Source organism: Lasioglossum baleicum, chromosome 8, assembly GCF_051020765.1.
Source record: "Lasioglossum baleicum chromosome 8, iyLasBale1, whole genome shotgun sequence".
Taxonomy (NCBI): domain Eukaryota; kingdom Metazoa; phylum Arthropoda; class Insecta; order Hymenoptera; family Halictidae; genus Lasioglossum; species Lasioglossum baleicum.
In genome coordinates, this window is record NC_134936.1 from 9,518,832 (window position 1) to 9,538,092 (window position 19,261).

The window sequence follows — 19,261 nt, forward strand, 5'->3', positions numbered from 1 at the left end:
ATAATAATAATTACAAGTGACAAAATTGTTCTAAATATTTTTCCTACTAACTTAAAATACGTTTTGTAAAGAAAAAGGAAGTGTCCGAATACTTTTGAGCGGTAGTGTAACTGCCCCAGTCAGTGTTCGTACGATGATAGACAATGTAATCGTAAGTCTAAGGTATAAACTATTGTCGTAAATCAGTAGACATCAAATATTGCTATTAGCTATTACGTATGACTTCGTTACACTGTTAAATATTCTATGTAATCGTTCAATTTAAACAAAGAAGTTTCACTTCAAAAATAATTATATTAATTGTACTATTACAAACTTGGAAATGTGAGATTAATAGGTCGTGGATTAGTGATTGAATTACAGAGGGAGGGAAACACAAAATATGCTTTATTAATTGTTAATTATGTCCGCTCAAAATAAAGATAACATTAGTTTCATACCAGTATGTATATTTAACATACGAAACACGTACATAGAAAGGCTAACGCATAACCCGCACTAATCACACGACCGAGAACGAATATGAGGGCGCAACGATCGCACTAACCTATAAGTCTGATTTCTAACAGGAAATGACATAAACCAAGTTATAACGCGTAGTGGAACAAAACCAGTGCCGTGATGAGCAGAAAAGAAGAAAACAAAAGAAAAGAAGCGAACAAAAGTAAAGAACGTTTAAATAAATCAAAATACAAGTCATTTACAACGATATTTACGATGTCTTATATGCTAACCTTATAAAAGAATGATGAAAAACGCAATGTATGCGACTGTATAGTTTTCTCGATGGTATCCAGATAAAAGATTCACAAAATGATAATGAAGAAGTATAAAAATCAGCGTAAAAGCATCGAACGGGATCCCCCGAGGATCTAAATGTGAATTACGAATTCTAGGACAAATTCTTGTTGCAATAGTATTCGGAAAAAAACGAAATGAAAAAATGTTCAGACTCTCTGATCGCCGACGTAACTTGAACACGGGGAATTTCCAGTAATACAATTGAAATTTAAAAGTCGCAGGAAGAATTTCTGTCCGAAGAAGAATGTCCATTACGCATTGGAAAATTCCTAGATACGTTGTTCCTCGTGTAGGATGAAGAATGCATCTAGTACGGATTCCTTGATTATCTAATCTCAATATTTGCATTAGTAATTGTTGAATCGCTGGGCGACTATTCGGGGAATTTGTAGCAAGTGGTGGGAATCTGCTGTTTCACAATGGGAAGAATTTATGTAGCATATCTTCGATAACCATTTCTGTTAGCCGTATTATATGTAACATCACAGGCTCTCGTAACACTGCTGGTTAACCAATTGAAATTATTACTGTTCATTGTGAAATGAAATTACACTAATGGAAAATGTACATTATTAACTCGTTCGAAAAATAATTTCGTTTTTCGTGTAGAGATAGCATTGTTTCCATTTGTTATTACTTAACCTTATTTTAAATCGCAAAATTGTGGTGCATTCATCATTTCGTAACCTTGTAGTGCTTTATAACCTCTCAAGCATTTTTTATCATCGCATCAAATATGCAAAATCAAAGTACGCATTTCCATCACCTTTTGCTTTTTTATTATCGGAAGGCTAAAAATGCAGTGCACGAAAGAAAAAGTTGTATGCTGTTTACGGAAAATGTTACAAAACTTATTATAAATAGTAAAAAATTGGCTTTCATTTTCCCTTGAGAAAACAATACACATTTATAATAAATAATATTTAAAGAATAAATAATTTATAATGGGTCCTCAGTTTTTTACTAGCTGTATCATGCAACATTTTTATAGGGAAAAATGACTGTATTGATAATATAGTGGATTTAAAATTTTTTTAAATAAAATTATTGCTGTTTCAACGTCCACAATTTTTCAGGAATTTAATGTTGACTTTTTGGATCCACCGTATAACAAGGACAGTCTTCAAAGAAGTTTATGGCCTAGGCCCTAACAAGAACCTATCCAAAAAGTCCCATAACTTCTTCAATCCCTAGATAAGATCTGAATCAAGCGTCGACTCATCCCCCGTCCGATTTCGAAAGTGATTCGAAGCCTGGTCGAGATTTCGATTAATTTCGTAGCCGACATCCAAGGCTTTGCTCCATGAAGCAACATTCTAAACCGATGTAACGATATTTCGAGAATCATTAGGAGAAGAGCACTCTTCACGAGCGCAGCGGAGAGATAAACGAGGTACACGGGCGCATCGGATGCTAGACGGATGGCGAGGGGGTGGGCAGAGGGTGAGAAAGAGAGGGAGCAGCTTGGCATTAAATTGGGATTAGCCGTTGGTGGAGATCGCTGTAAGTACAGGAGGTTGAAGATCAGTACGGCGACAAAGCTGAGTCTTTGGTAACCCCTGATGGGCACTGCGGCACCGTGCACGTGAAAGAGAAGACAACCAGTATCAAGATCGCGACGTGTGTGGTCGCCTTTAAGGACGGCTCGAAACGCGCCACGTCCTGATCGGTCGACGCGGGATGAGAATTTTAAAAGGTCTCGTTGATCCGGACGCTTCACGGATGTGCCAACGTATTGGTCCGGATTTATGATCGTGTCCACCCTCGAGCGCGAACTGATGCGAATAACAATGATCGGGACTGCACCTGCATCTCTAACTTCGCCGAATAAGGAAATGCTGATGGAAATGAAACTGAAAAGGAGGATTCTCAATTTGCAGTAATGTGGAGTGGACACTTCGCCTGAGAAGGTACTCAGGTTACAAAGTGGGCTTCGACTTTGGGTTATACAAGGAAGCAGATGAGGAACCCCAAATGAGGATTTGTTATAATTAGGAATTCGAAAAATTCTGAAACTTCGAGGATGTGCTGTGTATATGTAGGTATGGATTACGCGATTTTTTCTTCATGTGATACAGCACTCAATTTTCTTTATGCTTGCATTTTACCTAACTTTAATTTTCCATATTTGATGTGATGACAACAAAAATGCTTGACAGGTTGTCCACAGTTATTGGTGCGATAGTTCTGCTCCAGAAAGTGTTCGAAGCTCTATCGAGAAATTCCCCGATGTTTCTCATCTGAATTTCCAATCAGGAGGAATCAATCCGTATCAAGAGTTCTGGGAGGGAGAATCGCCCTTCCAATTTATAAACTCGGTGGGTCCAGCGCGAAATCTTTTCATCGGACTTCCTGAGCGCGTGCACCTGCACCCGCGCGCATTCCAATAACCAATCCTCATAACTTCCTAACAACCCGACGAGCTGCGGTGCTTCAATATTTCATCCCGCTGAAAGAATTCAGAGTCGGACATGGTCGAAAAGGTGGGCAACCCGCATTAATGCGGACCCGTTCTTCGGGTCGTTGTAGCGCGGAATATAACGACGATACGTTGTCCGGGGGTAGAGCCCCCGGTGCGATTAATGTCGATTAAAAAGGCCAAAGTCCCGCCTCCGATCATTACGCCGATAGAACGGCGCTGGGCAATTCCGTGCTCGAAGTAAGGTAGCCGTCGCTAACCCCTCTTATTCCGGCTCCTTTTTACTCCCGTTTGCTCCCCCTCCCCCTCGACTTTTTCACCTCTTTCGCCGAGGTCCGATATCTCTCTGTCCCTATCCGTTTCCCTTTGAACGTCTTCGTCTATCCAGCAAGCAACCCCACCCTTTTGCGCCCTTCGTTGCTTTCGATCGTCTTTTTCTTCATCACCGATGATCTCGGTCGCTGCCGTTCTGCGGGCCCTGGAGGGGCCAAGTAATTACTTCTAGTCCGGCGCTGAGCTTCGCCGGCGGTTCGATAGCCAAACTTATAATTTAATGGTTAATTATATAAGGAGTCCCCCCGCGATTCGGCGCAGCCACTGGGCGGACACGGTGACGTGCAGGAATGCTATCGGTCCTCCGTACACGGGACTCGTTTTCCAGGTCCTGGCTCTAGGACTTCCAGCGAGCTTCGGCTTGCTGCACCTTTGCTTAGGAATCGATATTCCCTTACGATCTTTTCGGCCCCTCATAGGTCACTGTTTCATAGCTGAACTAACCTTTTTGTTATTGCTTTTCAGACAGCTTTAATTTTCTTCTTAATTTGACAAAAAAGACCGAAGTTTTTCAATATAAAGAGGACTACAATATGGCAGGAACAGGTGTTTTTGTAGGTGAAAGAATTTCGGAGATTTCAAAGTCACTTTCATTTTTTAAAACAGAAACAGATATTTTTCTACAAACTAGTCTGATATAATACTGAAAGTATTAACCTACGAATGTCGAAGAAGTATGTAAATGCTGCCTAAATTGCAGCACACAACACGAGATTGCAGTTCAGTCACCAGTGTCTCACGACCAAAATAATGATCAGTTACAAATGATTAAAAATCTACGCACGGCGGAGGCCCGCGAAATTGTCGAAAATCGCCAGCGAACGATTTCGTCGGCAATTCAGCCAGCCTCATTTTTTAATCAGCCACGGCTGATTGATATGTATAACACCGGCTGCGTATACGGTATGAATATTGATAAGCCGCGAGGTTCGGTGGCATGAATATCTAACTTGCAGGCTGAAACGTGTTCGGGCTCGCATTCCGTCGTGCCGGAGCACACTTTTCCAGGTGACTTTTTCCAGCAATCTGACAAAGACGAAGTATCAATCGTTGCGGCGCACGCGTAACTGTTAACGCGGAAAATGCTCCGCGAAAGGGATCGTTCAGTCGAGTCACGGTTAATCAAATTGTTGCCGGATTAATTCCAGTCACGTGTGCTATCCGGCGAAATAAATTTAATGCGACTCGCCGGTGGTCTCGTTACGCGATGCCTAATAGATCATTTGACTCTTTATGGTGGGAAATTTACAGATTCGTGATTTTATCGCGGTACATGATTAATCGTGCACACGAATCCAGAATACTATATTATTATTTAAGCTACTTGTATGTACATTTATACTGTATATTAATTTGTAAAATAGTACGTATATTTATATATAATTTTACTCCTTCTTTAATAATTTTATAGAATTGGAAATACTGCAGGGTCTTCCATGGAGAAGTGTTATTTTAAATGATTAGAAAACGCTGCTTTTTTCAACGATTAACAATTTTTTACAATTTCACTAAACACACGTGTCGAAGAGTGACAACTTTAATCTTCGATTGGACACCTCTTCATAGAAGACACTTCATATTGATAGTTTCAAATTCTTCTAATATCTCTGCTGTTTTAAATTCCACCTACGCATTTTTGTTATGAATGCATCAAATCTGTAGTTTAATAGTAGCTTAATAACTAAATGTTGTCTTTCTGTCTCAATCGATATTCAAAATGTATGATTTGGGGTGTCAGAGACAGATTTCTTGTAAAATCCTGGAACTTAGGCGCCACTCTCGCAATTACGGCTAGCACAACCTCCTAATTGGTTCTTTCAAGTCACCGTTTACTATGAGATGTTTACATTATAAACGGCGCATTTGTTCGTCGTTTTACCTATAGTCGCATGCCAACCTTAACCCCCGTGCCAATGCATAATTCATGCGGGCCGCAATTACTCATTATAGCACTTAGAGCCCCCGAACGAACGAATTTCCGAGGTTGCCAACAGCAGCAGGGCCCTTGATAATTAGCCAATTGCGATTTCCATAAACGGGAGGCAGTAACCGAAACAGAGAGTCGCACGGACAATTGCATAATTCATAATCACCGGGCTGCTAGGCAGAATCAGATAAAACCGTCACGAAAGCACATTCCTCCGGCAACATATTCGCCGGGTTTAACCAACTTTAGACCTGTTCTAACTCGCGTAGACGCGTAACGTGTAATTTCCTCCGCCCGATTTAGTTCCATTCGAGACCCCGCACCAATGGAATTTGAAAATTTCGAATAATCGCGCGTGCGTGTTACAGGTCACTTCATCTACGGCGTGTCGAAGTCGACGATGATCTTTAGGAATTAGAGTAATGAATACCCAATAGCTATACTATATGGTAGAAGTTACTCATCGATGATCCGATCTTCGGGGAATTTCTCGACGATTACTGTAAATCGTTTTTCTTTCCTCTCTTCAACTTCCTGCACACGAGTCTTATAATTACGAAAGATAGAGATTATCCAACAAGTTATTCCAATTTTTTGTTCATAGTTCTGAAACGCGAAATATAAGAACATCCAGTGCGAGATCAAGTTGTTAGAATAATCAATTTTTATATAAAATTCTAGTTACACATCGAATATTTTCTAATTGTGATTTGATATTTTCAGGATGCAGTTTTCTCTTGATACAAGATAATGGCTCGGGACGGCTTTCGACGTATTGCGGATGAGGGTACCAGTGCGTCTTGACATTGTTCTTGAGTGGACGAAGCAGCAATCAAAAGGAGAAGGTATTTTTTAAATTTTCAATATAGGCCCACATAAACATGTTTTAATACTTCTCTCTCTAATACCCATCAATTGAACTTTCCTCGAATTATTTTCCACATCATGTAGTGAACTAATTGTTTTAACATCCCAGTAAAAAATCCAAGTCGTATGGTCCAACAATGTTATCCTCCTTTTAATAGCGTCCGAATATTAATAAAATTCACTGTACAGCTTCACAAGCTGATAGATAAGCTATGATCGAGGGGATAAAAACTGGTAACTGTACCTGAACTAAAAGGAACCTAATTGTCTTAGAAGAAACGAGGACCGAAGTGGAGCAAAGCGATTACGATGGCTCGGAGGCGAGCTGATACGCATCTGTCCACGAGATAGGGTAATAACCATGCCCATGAAATAAGATCACAGTGGGTGTATCTAAGAGAAAAAAGGTGTCCGACAGCGAAGCCGAAAGATTCCACGGTAAACCTGTAAGTCGTTCCGCGTCCTCGAACACCCAGACCTGTCTCTTCTTGGTCGATAGACGCCCGAAGCTATCGTTGAATAAACTTCTTACTCGATTTCTGTCCGGCCGGACTGTCCGTCAAACCGTGTCGACAAGATGGATTCTTCGTTACGCTTCGAATCGATCTTCGAAACTATTCTCTACGCGTTTGCGTGCCGACGATTTTGTTCCCCGAGTCGGACATTCGAATAGCGAGTTACGTAAAACCTGAATGCTCCGACTCCAATTACTAAATTCTAGTTCTTGGTTCAGTGATCGCTATTCGATGCGGTAATACTTCTTCACAAAATCGGCATTTCCTTTTTTCAGAGAAAATTAGCACGTTTTCAGTGCCGCACAAATGCCCGTAAAAGCGCACGTAATTCAAACTTATTTAATAATACAAGAATAGGATCGTAACAATTATGAAAAACTGTCTGCGTTAATTGCAACGGTATCAATTTATTTTTTTAATCATTTCAATGATTTGCTAATAATGCATTTGTAAATTTTTTAAATGGTTTCACTGTTTTGTATTTTATATACTTTTTTTTGTCGTGAATAATGTAATATAATAATTTGCCAAATATTAACAATAATTGTAGATTATAAGATTTCTGCAGTTGTTAGGCCTATTTTTGTTTAACTTATGCCCCTTAGGATTGACATAGAAAATGTTTAATTTGCATAAAGATGCACGGTCTAATTATAAGATCTGTTTCATATAAATCTTGTAGTGTAAATTTTCTATAAAAGAATATGGAAATGTTGACTCGATTCTGACTAATTTGGCACACTCGATGTACCGTTCGAAGTCATCACGGCTATTAGAAGTTTGACGCGGTCTGTAAAACTGATTAGAGGTTCCCATGGAAGCTGTTACGCTTCGTTCAGAGTTCGGTTTCTCATGGGGCAAGAGTTACACGAAACGATGATATCGTTCCGCAGTTCTGAAGTTCCCGATGAGAATGGAATTTGTTGGCGACGATGAAACCAGGTGTGCTGATCTAGAATTCACTCTTTGAAAACGTGTGCCTAATTAATTTTGTTTCACACGCGACGTTCTAGTATTGCTTGAAAATTGCTTAAACAGTGGTTTAATTCAATTTATCGAGACTGTGGATCTTTATGCAGAATACAAACAGCCTAAAATAATTCTGGAAAACAGAAGTTAAATAAAAAATGTATTTCTACTTTTAACAATTAAATTCTTCGAATGTTCTTACGGTTTGGAATTTGATCTAGACACGGATAAAATAAAATAATGAAATAGTTGAAAATTTTGTAATGTGACACAAGTTGTGCAATGTTGAAGTGTCAAAAATGACGGTGCGAAGGGGTGAGGCTCTATGCAACCCCAAATCAGGGAATCTCGCCTGGCGTTCCCCGCAATTATCACAGCCGATCGTAATTATATGTACTTGTTTGGTATCAGCGGTACCAATCGCGCATGCATTATTCATAACCAAGAAATTACAGTCGGTCTCGCAAGCGACCGGTTGATTTTCACTGAAGAAGCGTCTCTTGCTACGATCAACATTTTCTTTCTCTTATAATTAATCAAAGTCTTCCCCTTTGACGTGATTTTTTAAGGTGACTACTTCAAGTTATTTAATTACTGCATTGAGTAAATTACTTGGGTACGAAGTCACCAGGGTGCGAATTTTTATGCATATTCTTATAGACAATTTAAGTTGAGTAAAACTAGTTCTATTTTAATGAATTCTTGTTGTAACCTATTTACAACAATCACTTTGAAAGATAGATGCAGCCTGAAAGAGTGAAATAAAAGAAGGAAATGTCAATAAATTCAATAAAAATGATGAAGCTACTCTTGGAAAGTAATTGTTAGGTCCAACCCGTATGTGTATAACGCTACCAAAAATGAGCTGCAGTTACGTGGAAACGAGTCCCGACGATACCATTAGGTATTTATATGCTCTGATCAGCTAGGTACCTAACCCCCTAATAAAAGCTTGTCGGCTGATCCGTGATCCTGTCGGGTCGATTCACCATAAGAAGATAATGAAGAACGGCCGCGGGTGTATCCGAATAAATCGAAGGGCCGTTAAATGGGGAGCCGAAATGCCCTAATTGTCGATACGGAGACCCCCTATTGGCCTCGCGGTACGTATAATTAGACGGGAATGACTCGGCGAAACTCGGTGATCTCCTCCGGTTCTTATCGGCTCGAACAGCTGGCCCTGTTCAAGCCGGCCAAAGTCATTTAATCCCATGACAACGTCCAGAGGTTCCGACCCCAGGCTCCGGTAAGGTATCCGAGTCATTTTGCGGATCATACTAGTTCCTCCGGTGCCTTGAACCTTCAGAAGAACCAGGAGGAACGGCCACGATGCTCGATTCCGTCGAACGTTGTTCGCCTCTGTCTTGATACCGTCGTTATTAATTTTCCTCCGTGATTATGCCTGTGACTAAGCACTAAACCCCACTGACTCGGGAACTAATGGATTTTCGGAGCTCCTCGGAGGCGAGTCGTGGCCTTTGAAAAAGCGGCTGTGAACTTTTTCCGCCCTCGAACGCCACCTTGATGAACCCCTAATGGGAATTAGGGTGGCTAGTTTCAGAAGCGAGTGGAGAAATTAATTTCTGCTGTGATTTTTTCAGATTTAATGGACTAAATGCTATCCTCACAAGCTGCCCCAGACGCCATTGCAAAATAATTGAAGTCTTCGATGCAGATTCTATAATTCTTGACTTGATTATAAAGGTTTATTCAAATTGCTTCAAAAATTGTGAGAAATCTAAATGATCTCAACCTTGTAATATTTATAAAATAACATGTGTACCGGGTTATTTATGTATTGTTTCCGGTTTTCAAAAAATCTGGAAAAATTCTAGGATACTCATTCAAGTCTCTACTTTAATACTGTCATCAGTAAGAATTAAAAATTTTACGGATTAAAGTTTTAAAAATGACCCAGTGTGCCCACGATGGGTTAACAATGAGCTTCTTATAGAAATAGCATTCGGAAAATTGAATAACGATTCGCGAATACTAATTTCAACAGACATGCGGTTTAAATGTCCATCCGCTGGACAACTCAGCCTATTTGGTTTCGGTAGACGGGCTACAATTAAGTTTCTATTTTACAGGATCTGGAACATGCGTTCCGGTACCTTCGGGTTATTACGCTGCGTGCGCATGTACACGGCTGGTCTGAACCTCGAAGGCCCTCGCGAAAAGGCCACGAGGAGGTCACGTAATGACGGGCCGACTCTGCAATCACAGAAGCGCGCACGCCACGTGGCTTTGATGTACGCCTCGACCGGCCTCTCCTCACGTTTGCGCCAGCTTCAATGTTCTTTCGCGATTCTTTCAGGCGAATGCGTATTAACACTCGGGAATCGGACGTTTCTGACAACTGCGCACTTAACGCGAAGCAGGCTTAAATCTTTATTTGCCAACCTCTAATAGCACTACGACACCTGTCGAAATTACTTCTAAACACCTTGATCTTTTTCATATTCAATTGGTACATTGACTGTCAAATTGTTATTGTTATAAATCCCACAAACTCAAGGTAATGTGTATTAACTCTCAGAAAATGGACGTTTCTGATAACTGCACAGGTGACTAGGTTCGCTTAAGTCTTTTGAACATCTATTGCCAAGCTTTTGACTTTCATTACCGAATTATTTGCAAAAACTTTTATACCACAATATAGTGCAATGACGTATAGCTACGAAAAGCTCAGGGAGGGGCAATTGTATACTAGTTCATCCCAGTAATTTTCAATTAAAGGGGATAGTGCACAGGGTTAACGACAGAAAGAGATTGCCAAGCAACTTCTATCTTGCAACAGGCCATTTTAATTTCGCACAAAGATGCATCGTCTGCTCATAAACAAACCTCTGGCGAGACTGTTCTGCTCGCAGCAGATGGCACGGAGGATGCTGCATCTCGTAGCTTCAGTTTCTCCGTTTAGGACCCGAGCCATTCACGAAAACGCCTAACCGTAGGCCGCGTGTTCGTCGCATTAATCACCTCGCGGCTTGTACACGTGTTACGGTGCCGGTATTCTTGGCGTACATCAGCAAATGTTACACACTAAATTACACGAGAGCGTGCGGCCAGATAATCTCCTCTGTTCACAGCATTCTCCGATAACGCAACATCAGATTACCATCTCCACCGGCGAATTTCTCTTTCAGCTGGTCCATGAAACCTCATGCGAAATTGTTATGCATATATACATACGCCGTACGCTCGCGCGTGTACATATATATATATATGCATATATATATACATATGTTCGCCGGGTGAGTTTTTTTTCCTCCGGTAATCCACGGGGAAGCCTTTAACGAGATTTACTCGAAGGCAGGAGCGCGTAAACGCATTCCTGCTGGCGCAGGCGGCCCAGCCGCAAAAATCTTTCGCCGAGATCCCTTCGCGAGATAGGATATCCGCGAAGTCGGTTTCGTCGGCACGCTTTTAAGGTCGAAACCCATGGAAACGGCAAACAAATGCACTCGGGGGCCCTCGCACCGAAGCACGGTCCCATTTTTTCTGAACCCTCCAGCTGGAATTTCTCTGCCCCCTTTTACCCTATCGAACCGCCGCACCGCGGCGCCTAGGACCGCGGAAAAATTGCAACGTTTGTCGGTAATCGATGCACAACGGCGCGTTTCATGCAACTGTGGCAAATTGGTATCTTGTGTCGGAACGCGACAAACTAACTGCCCAGACAAAGTTAAACAATGTCTGCGCGATGGTTTTACGCGACTCCGATACATTGTTGCGGGGGAATCTCGAATATTTAGCGTGGTAGCTGAATGAAATTTAATACGCGGCCGAACTTTACGTTTGGCACATTGAATTTCTTGCAATATTTATTATAAAATATAGTCTGTACTGCGGTTGTACAATGTGGTAGCTAATTACCTAAATGCTCATGGATACACAATATATACTGCTCATTGTGTTAAGTGTAAACGCACTTTATGAACACCAGAAGCTAAAGAAATGTCCAGAACATGCTTCTACAATGCTTCTCCCATTCAACTTCGAATCACTTCAGGAAAACTTCGCTCGCCTAAAGACCCGCAATCCGTGGTAAAAATAACGCTCGCGATCGTTCTAGAAAATTGCCAAGGGAGCCCAGTTATTATCCCCGGTTAAACAAAGCCGGGGCCGAATCCCGTAATCCCAGGATGCCATTGCTCGTCCGCAGTTTTATCGTTTCGAAGTCGAAAAAAAGGTGGATTCCCGCAACGAATTCCTTCCAACTGTTAAACACACGGTACGCGCACCGCGTCCGTACGGTTATAATTACTCGCGGAACACCGCGCGTAATTACATACCGAACAATACATAGTAGCAAACACCGATGAACCGAGGCAAGCTAACCGCGGCCATCGCAGCGCGGAGGCCCCGTCCTCTGTCGGAGGAGAGGAGGAAAAATTAATTTCGTGACCTCGTTCAGGAAGAACCTGCCACGGCGAAGGCGGTGGTGGGTCAAGAAGGTAGATGAAGAGGAGTAAAGAGAGTCAGGAGCTCCCACAGGGGCTGACCCTCTGACCCTATCAGCCAGGCCTCTCTCCGGTATTGTTTATAGCGCTGAACCGTACGCCGGCTACGAGACAGCCATTGTTTCCCGGGACCCCATTGTCTTCGACCCCCCCCCCCCTCCACCGGAGTGGCCGCTCGCCACCGTGCCGCAATTTACAAAGATATAAAGCCGGGACCTAATTATCGCCGGGTAATTGCTCAATTCGGATTGGCCGCGACGTCGATAAGACGCCGCTTGCGTCAATTCTCCAGAGACCCCAAGTGAGTACAGAGTTCTGCATCGCTGGTGAAAAGTATGGGATCGGACAAATAAAACGTTTATCGTTGGAACAAGGAATTTTGATGGGTTCTATTTAATCGAAAAGCTGTTTGTGCCTAGACCAACGTAGATCTGGAATGCAAAAGAGGGTAGACCGCGTTTAACACGATCATCGATAGCGTCAAGTCCGTATCGCAACCTGTCCGACTCGGCCGGCGAATCAATAAGAGAGAAATAAGTTCGGAAATTATTAGGAGAGACGTACGGCCTCGGGCAGTATTTTTCCAGACGTCCGTCCGTTTCTCCCGATGATCAACGCTGAAAGTGCGACAGTGCGTGAAATTAAGAACGCGGTACGAGGGGACACGCGTGTCCGTGCGCATCGGTCATCGAAGTCGTAATCACTGTGATCGGAGTAACGTCGGAAGAGCTGGAGGTCGAAGACTCGCGCTCATGTTCCTCGGGGGTAGAGCCACATCCTGTTTCCCTCCCCTCGCTTACGTCTTATTTCTCCCTGCGCCGTGTCTTCCTCCGGATGCAAATGATAAATCTTCCAGCCTCGTACAGACTTTCCACTTGTTCTTTTGACTTTCTTTGTGAACTGTCCAGATACCGGCAACGAAACGAGCAGCAATCGGGAACTAGATGATGGAAGTATGTAGATCGCTCTGACGTTCTCTCCGTGCAAGTGGGGAAAGAACAATGAACCTGCTGATGCAATTTTGTCATTTATTTTCTGAAAGTGGAATTGGAAGATACATCCCTCTAGCTGATTGGGAGATTGGTTGTAGCTAGACTAAACTAAAAATGTTGTTACATCATTTTTATAGTTAATAACTCAATTTATTTTTCCAAGCAATGAAAGAAGAATTGTTAAAAATTGGATGATTATGCCAGAAGCCAGGTAAAAACCCAACCGTTCTGTTAACAAATTATGATATAGTTTCTTCATTGTCAAACTGATCTTCTCATCGTATTTCTTCGTTCGTAGTTGTTGGAAATCGTTAGGAATGGTACTAAAAATTAATTCACTACCTTGGTTGTTGTAGGTACACATTGTCAGTTTGTGAGAGCGCATCTCATCAGATCCAGGGCCGTAAAATTTTTGCTCGTTGCCATGAGAATAGAGTTGTTGAGAATGGTCAGGAAACCCGAATCCGAAATCATATCCCGTGACACGTCAACAGCTGCTCGGTGATTGGCGTCGCGATGTACGCACGAATGCGCTCGCAGCCGTGAACCGTGCACCATGCCGGGGCCTAGCCACGCATTATCATTAACTTGATCCACATCTACATTGTCATTAGAGGCAGGCCGCGACGGCACTTTTCAAACTCGGTGCCCGAAGAACGCCTCGCGTTCGCCAGAAGGACGATCGTGGTGCTCGGCCAGCTGCGACCGGCCGATCCACAAGCAAGGCCACGGAAAAACTCGCATGAGGGGTATAGTACATCGTAGTATCCAACCTGGGGGATGAAGAAGGACAGGGCCTGTCCTCGAGGAACACCGGAGTCTCTACTTTCGCCGACGTTATGTCGATCACAGTGATTATGTCGTCGATCCGGTGCTGTGCCCGCGTACGCAAATTTTTCCGTTCCGTTCGCGTCGGTGCTTTGTTTTTCCCCTCGCCCCGGGAGATACCATTAGAGAGAGAGACGGGCCGCTGGTTTTCTCTCCGGATGATTTATACCGATTGTTTGCTGTGAGACGTTCGGAATCGATGATGGATCGCCGAATGACGCGGCACGATAAATAAAGTGACTATTAGTAGCGAAAACCACGACGGTCGTGGCCATTTATTTTCCGCGCTGTTGCGGCCGACCATTAACACAGTGACTACTACACGTGCTGGAAAAATTTTTGAGAAATCGAAACGGATAAGGAAATTCTGACGCTACTAGGAAATTGATATGCACTCGATACCGGACACATAAGGTTTTTTAGAGTACATGTGTACAGGGCGTGTCTGGTAACTGGGCTGAATTATGACTCGGTTGTTGCTGAAGATAGAACGAAATTATACAGAGTTTTGCATAGTTTAATAAGCAGTATCATCCTGCACTGTGACTTTTTACGGAAGTCCATCGGTGCAGCTGCAAAATGTATGTACTGGAAAAAGAGAATATTTAAATAGCGTTCAAAAAGCTAGTGCAACGTTTCCTGTTCACAGGAAATGACGGAAGTGATAGTGATAGAAGTTATCAATAGATTATTCTACAAAATAAAAATTGTCTGTGTGAATTGTGCGAACTACAGGAGCCACATAGACTTTTGTACTTGATCTATTCATTTTTACCACGAATGCATAAAATCCGCTGTCTACTCATTAACTACGTCTGAATTTAACATGCGCAAATATGCCACGACAAACATATGGAACGAAGTGCTTAGGTTTTCGCGTGCACGGCTCAGTATTGGAAGGGTTAATCTAGTTTTTGCATCTTAAATTATCATTCCCTATAGAGGCTCGTTTCTCCGTAAGCCACGGGTATCGATCGGTCTCGCGGAATGTCTCGATTGCTTTCCGTGGAAGTGTAGATTCCGCGAACCCGCGAGTCGGATGGTGAAAACGCGGCACGGAATTGGAACGATCGCAATTAAAAGGAGGAACGGCTGTAAAAGCGAGACGAGGAAGCGAGAGGGGCTCGTTCGCGCGTTTGTCCTGGGCCGCGGTTCCGCGTGAACTTTCACCGCAATCAAGTTAAAAGCCCGATTCCTCGCGCGCTCGCTCCTACTAGGGTTAATGGAGCCCTCTATGGGGTCGCGTTACGCTCGTCGCAACGCGGAATTTCCGCGTGCCCCGTCATGAAAACTGGATCGAGCGCCGCGCCGCCGCGTTGAATCCTTCAAATTGATCGATTCGAAACGGGCACCGCGTGATCCGCGCATTACGCAACGAGCATCGCGATGCACGGACGACCTTTCCGCTCGAAATTCAATTTCATCGCAGACCAGCCGCTGCCATGCCGCCGCCACCGCGGTCTGCTTTTGCACCGTGACTGATTTACGTCGAGTCGTGCGAACTGTTTGCATAGAGAGCTCGCGGGAGGCTGAGCCGGTTTTCGGCCCGTGTGAATTATAGCTGCGGACAATTCGTCGAAGAATTGTGGATTGCACTCCAGCTTTTGGTAACGTGCTTGGTACGCACCATGTAAATATATTTTGTTGAAAGTTGTCTGAATGCGTTAATCTTCTTTAATTTATAAGCACGTATCGTTCAGTCAACAAGAACATAGTAACCAGAGATAATTGCATTTACATAATACTGTTACATAATTTTTCATCCCAGTTTGTTCCAATTCAAGTAGAACATTTTTTAAGAAGAGAAATAAATTTCTGTCTCATCCAATTTTGTCGCAATTCAAGTCTATTACGCAGTCTATTAATAGCGATAAGAACGAATTCAAAAAATTTCTATAATTTTGTTAAGTGTAGAAAAAATCAAATAATTCCGACACGTTCAATAATTCAAGAATTTATCATCCACGGTAAAGATTGTTTATGTTGCTCCACTAACATTTTCCACGCACCGAAACGCGAACTTCATCTTCGTGACCCGAAGAGTCTGTAGCAAAAACAGTTCACGAACAAATTAGACGTAATCGCTAACACATCCTGTCACACCATTGTTCACGGGCGAAATAATCCGCGGAAGAATCGCGCGCCGGGAGTCATGCGATCGTGAGGCGTAACAGATCCTGACGTTAATCGCGGATCATTTTCTGTTACCTCACGCGGCAACTGGTTCCTTATTACCCATTAAGATCAATCATTGTTTTTATTAGCCCCGGACGGATAGACCGAGCCGAGCCGGGATGTTGAAAGAGCGACAAAAGGGTGGCTGACTTTCCTCTCCGGGGGCCGCGGCCGGTTCAATATCTTTCTTGCACTTTCTACATTCCATCGGGCCGCTTCACGCGCATCGTCGATTACGCGGCAATAAGTGTTACATGCTTTTTGCCACGGACGAGGCTTCATTAAGTTTTTCGTGTTATGTAAACAGTTGGGGGTGGATGTGTTGCTCCATACGGTAGCCGGCCGAGGTTCTTCGCCGCCTAAAGAGCGAAGAACCGAGGCATTACGTCGGATAAACGCATAATTTGATGCACCGCGGTCGCGTAATCACTTGAACCGTGTAACACGAGATGCTACTTGCTTGAAAAATGCTTTGTAGCTGCTGTTTTTCTGGAAACCAGCACTCAAACTATTAACACGTCGAACGCCCGTACCGGCGATTATTGAATACCACGAAATCGAAGCAATTTATTACGGAACTTCTTCTTGCATCTTAATCAATTGTGACTTGGAGTATTCGATTTATTGGAACAATTAATTTTTATATAATTAAATGCCTACATATGTATAAAATAATGGTAGAATTTCTAACCAGTCAAATAATTGTTGCAAAAAACATATTTTTAGAGTAACATGTGTAAGGTAAAATATTTTTGATATACTTCGTTATAATTATCTTCAACAATCAAATTGAAATGCTGCAAAATAAAAATGTCAGCCAGCACGAATGATGTATCAAAGGGCAGCAACTTGTTAATTTACGTCCGCGCAGAATCATACACGAAATCTTGATATCAAAATTCCGGTGGTTCAGATATGTCAATATCATTACCAGCTGAAGCTGCCTTTTTTGGTAGCACTGTACATCAGAGCACATCTTGTATTTCATAATCACGCGCAGGTGATTATCGCAACCGTCTAGAGTTATTCGGACACGCGAGCAAAGTTAAAATCTGATTTTTCGTATATGGTAACTTGTCTTCTGAAGTCAGTTTTAATGAATCCGCTGTCTGAATTTCGTACTTACATGGCTGGCGATAATTTATAATCCGCAGCGATAAGTGTGGATCTCACTGATTTGTGACTCACCTGGAACAAAAATGAGAAGACAAGGTTAGTGAAGTTCGTGCTTCACCTTGTTGGGATTGCTTCGATCGAGAAATGGCAACGGAGCTCTTGCATAAATAAAATCCTGTCGTACTCCATTTTACATTTTAAATGAATGTAAATATTATTTGAAACGCTGTTTCCAAGTATTTATACGTATTCACAATGATTGATTTTCTTTGTTTAGGTACATACTGTAATAAAAACATTTCAGCCACTTTTAATGCTTTCTGGGTTCAGTGCTGACATCTTGACAAGGGCGAAAAATGTAAAATTCACAAAATTTGTTAGACAAGTTGCATGTATACATTGCACACGAGTAGCCCATTGAACAAACGAGTCGACTGAAAAGCTAAAAGTCGATTTCACGAAGGGCTGAGGGGATCGATTCGAATCCGATGAAGCATTACGTGGCCTTAGGAACGTGGGGATCGAATCGGTTCTTGAAATCCAGCTTTCCGGTAATAACCACCTTTTTCAAGGATCCTCGATCCTTGGAGCCACCTGGTACACACCGATTTACCGTCGTTCTATTCTTCCTTGTCGAGAGCATGATCCTCCTCCTCCTAACGTCTTCGTCGGGGCCGGGTAACATTCCCCGGCGCGTCGGGGCTTCGACTCCGAAGAGATCTCTCGAAACGGCCCGGGGCGGTGTTCCAGGAAAGGTGAAACTGGCAGGATTTTACAGGAGGAGGATGCTCGCAGAGGTGGACGCACGCGCCGGGGGCAACCGGAGGCTCGAGCTCTGTAATCACTTTTCTCTCTTTCTCTTGCCGTCTTCCTCGTTCCACGTTCGTGCGGGACGAGCACACGTGTGCTCACGTAGGAAGGGGGCTGTCGTCCACCTATACTCAACAGTCCACGCACACCTAAGCGTAACGTGTGTACGTAGACGTTCGGACACACTTGTGCAAAATATCCGCCGCGGTGCATGCTAATTCTGGACGGGAGCATGGGGTTCCGTGATCGTGTAGGTGTGCGCACCGGAGCGCACGCGTGAGGGCAACGCGAACGATCCCCCGAGTTGCACGACACGCTCACGCGTCCTCCTCTGCCAGCCACACATCTGCGTAATTGTCCCCGCCGGCAGCATCCGACCGAACGTTCTGTCGGACATGCTCTTATCGTACAGTTCCGCGCAAAAATCACCGGCCGATGCGTTTCCAGACCGGGATTACCGTTTCCATCGGCCGCCGAACACCGTGCGCCATCTTCTTTCGTGATTTGTACAGTCCAGCCTCTTGCAACGCAATTTTCCGGGGACACGGCGCGAGAATTGCAACTCTGTGTTTCTGCACCGTATTTTGAGGACACTCTGTTGCAACAGGGTCGATTCTGTAAGACATCCTTCCTAAACGAGCCGTTTAATGCACAAACGGTGTAAGTCAATTTATTCCATCGGTTTCAAGCTGTGCTTGATCTCTAAACAATTTTTTAAATTGCATTTTTCTTGTTCTTTGACTCTTCGCTTTAACACGGCGAGGTAATGCTAGTTCGCGGATAAAACATTCTTGTTTCCAATTATTTATTTACAAGACTTTTATCAACGTGCTCGTGACACTTTTCTGATTGATATACGACACAATTTAGATCATATTTACTTGTTTGATCCACGATATAATGGAGCCTCGATCATCCGAACTAATAAGCAAATATGCTCTGAATTATGTGGTTTGCACTCACATTTTAATCAGAAAATTTTGAGCGCTCTTGTGAGTTAGAATGATGTAGCAAAGTGTATAAAATTAATTCGATCGTCATTA

The 19,261-nt window shown here is 43.0% G+C and overlaps 1 protein-coding gene across 4 annotated transcripts in view; it reads right to left on the reverse strand.

Moving 5' to 3' along the window:
- The window catches only part of LOC143211076 (uncharacterized), a 269,477-nt gene that overhangs the window by 35,485 nt on the left and 214,731 nt on the right, over positions 1-19,261 (reverse strand). The window contains exon 6 of one of the 4 annotated variants that reach the window (XM_076428494.1): positions 17,419-17,480. The exons of the other annotated variants lie outside the window; for them this stretch is intronic. Coding sequence (XP_076284609.1) covers positions 17,419-17,480 — 62 coding nt within the window. The remainder of the gene's footprint in view (positions 1-17,418; positions 17,481-19,261) is intronic. 4 annotated transcript variants of the gene reach the window in all.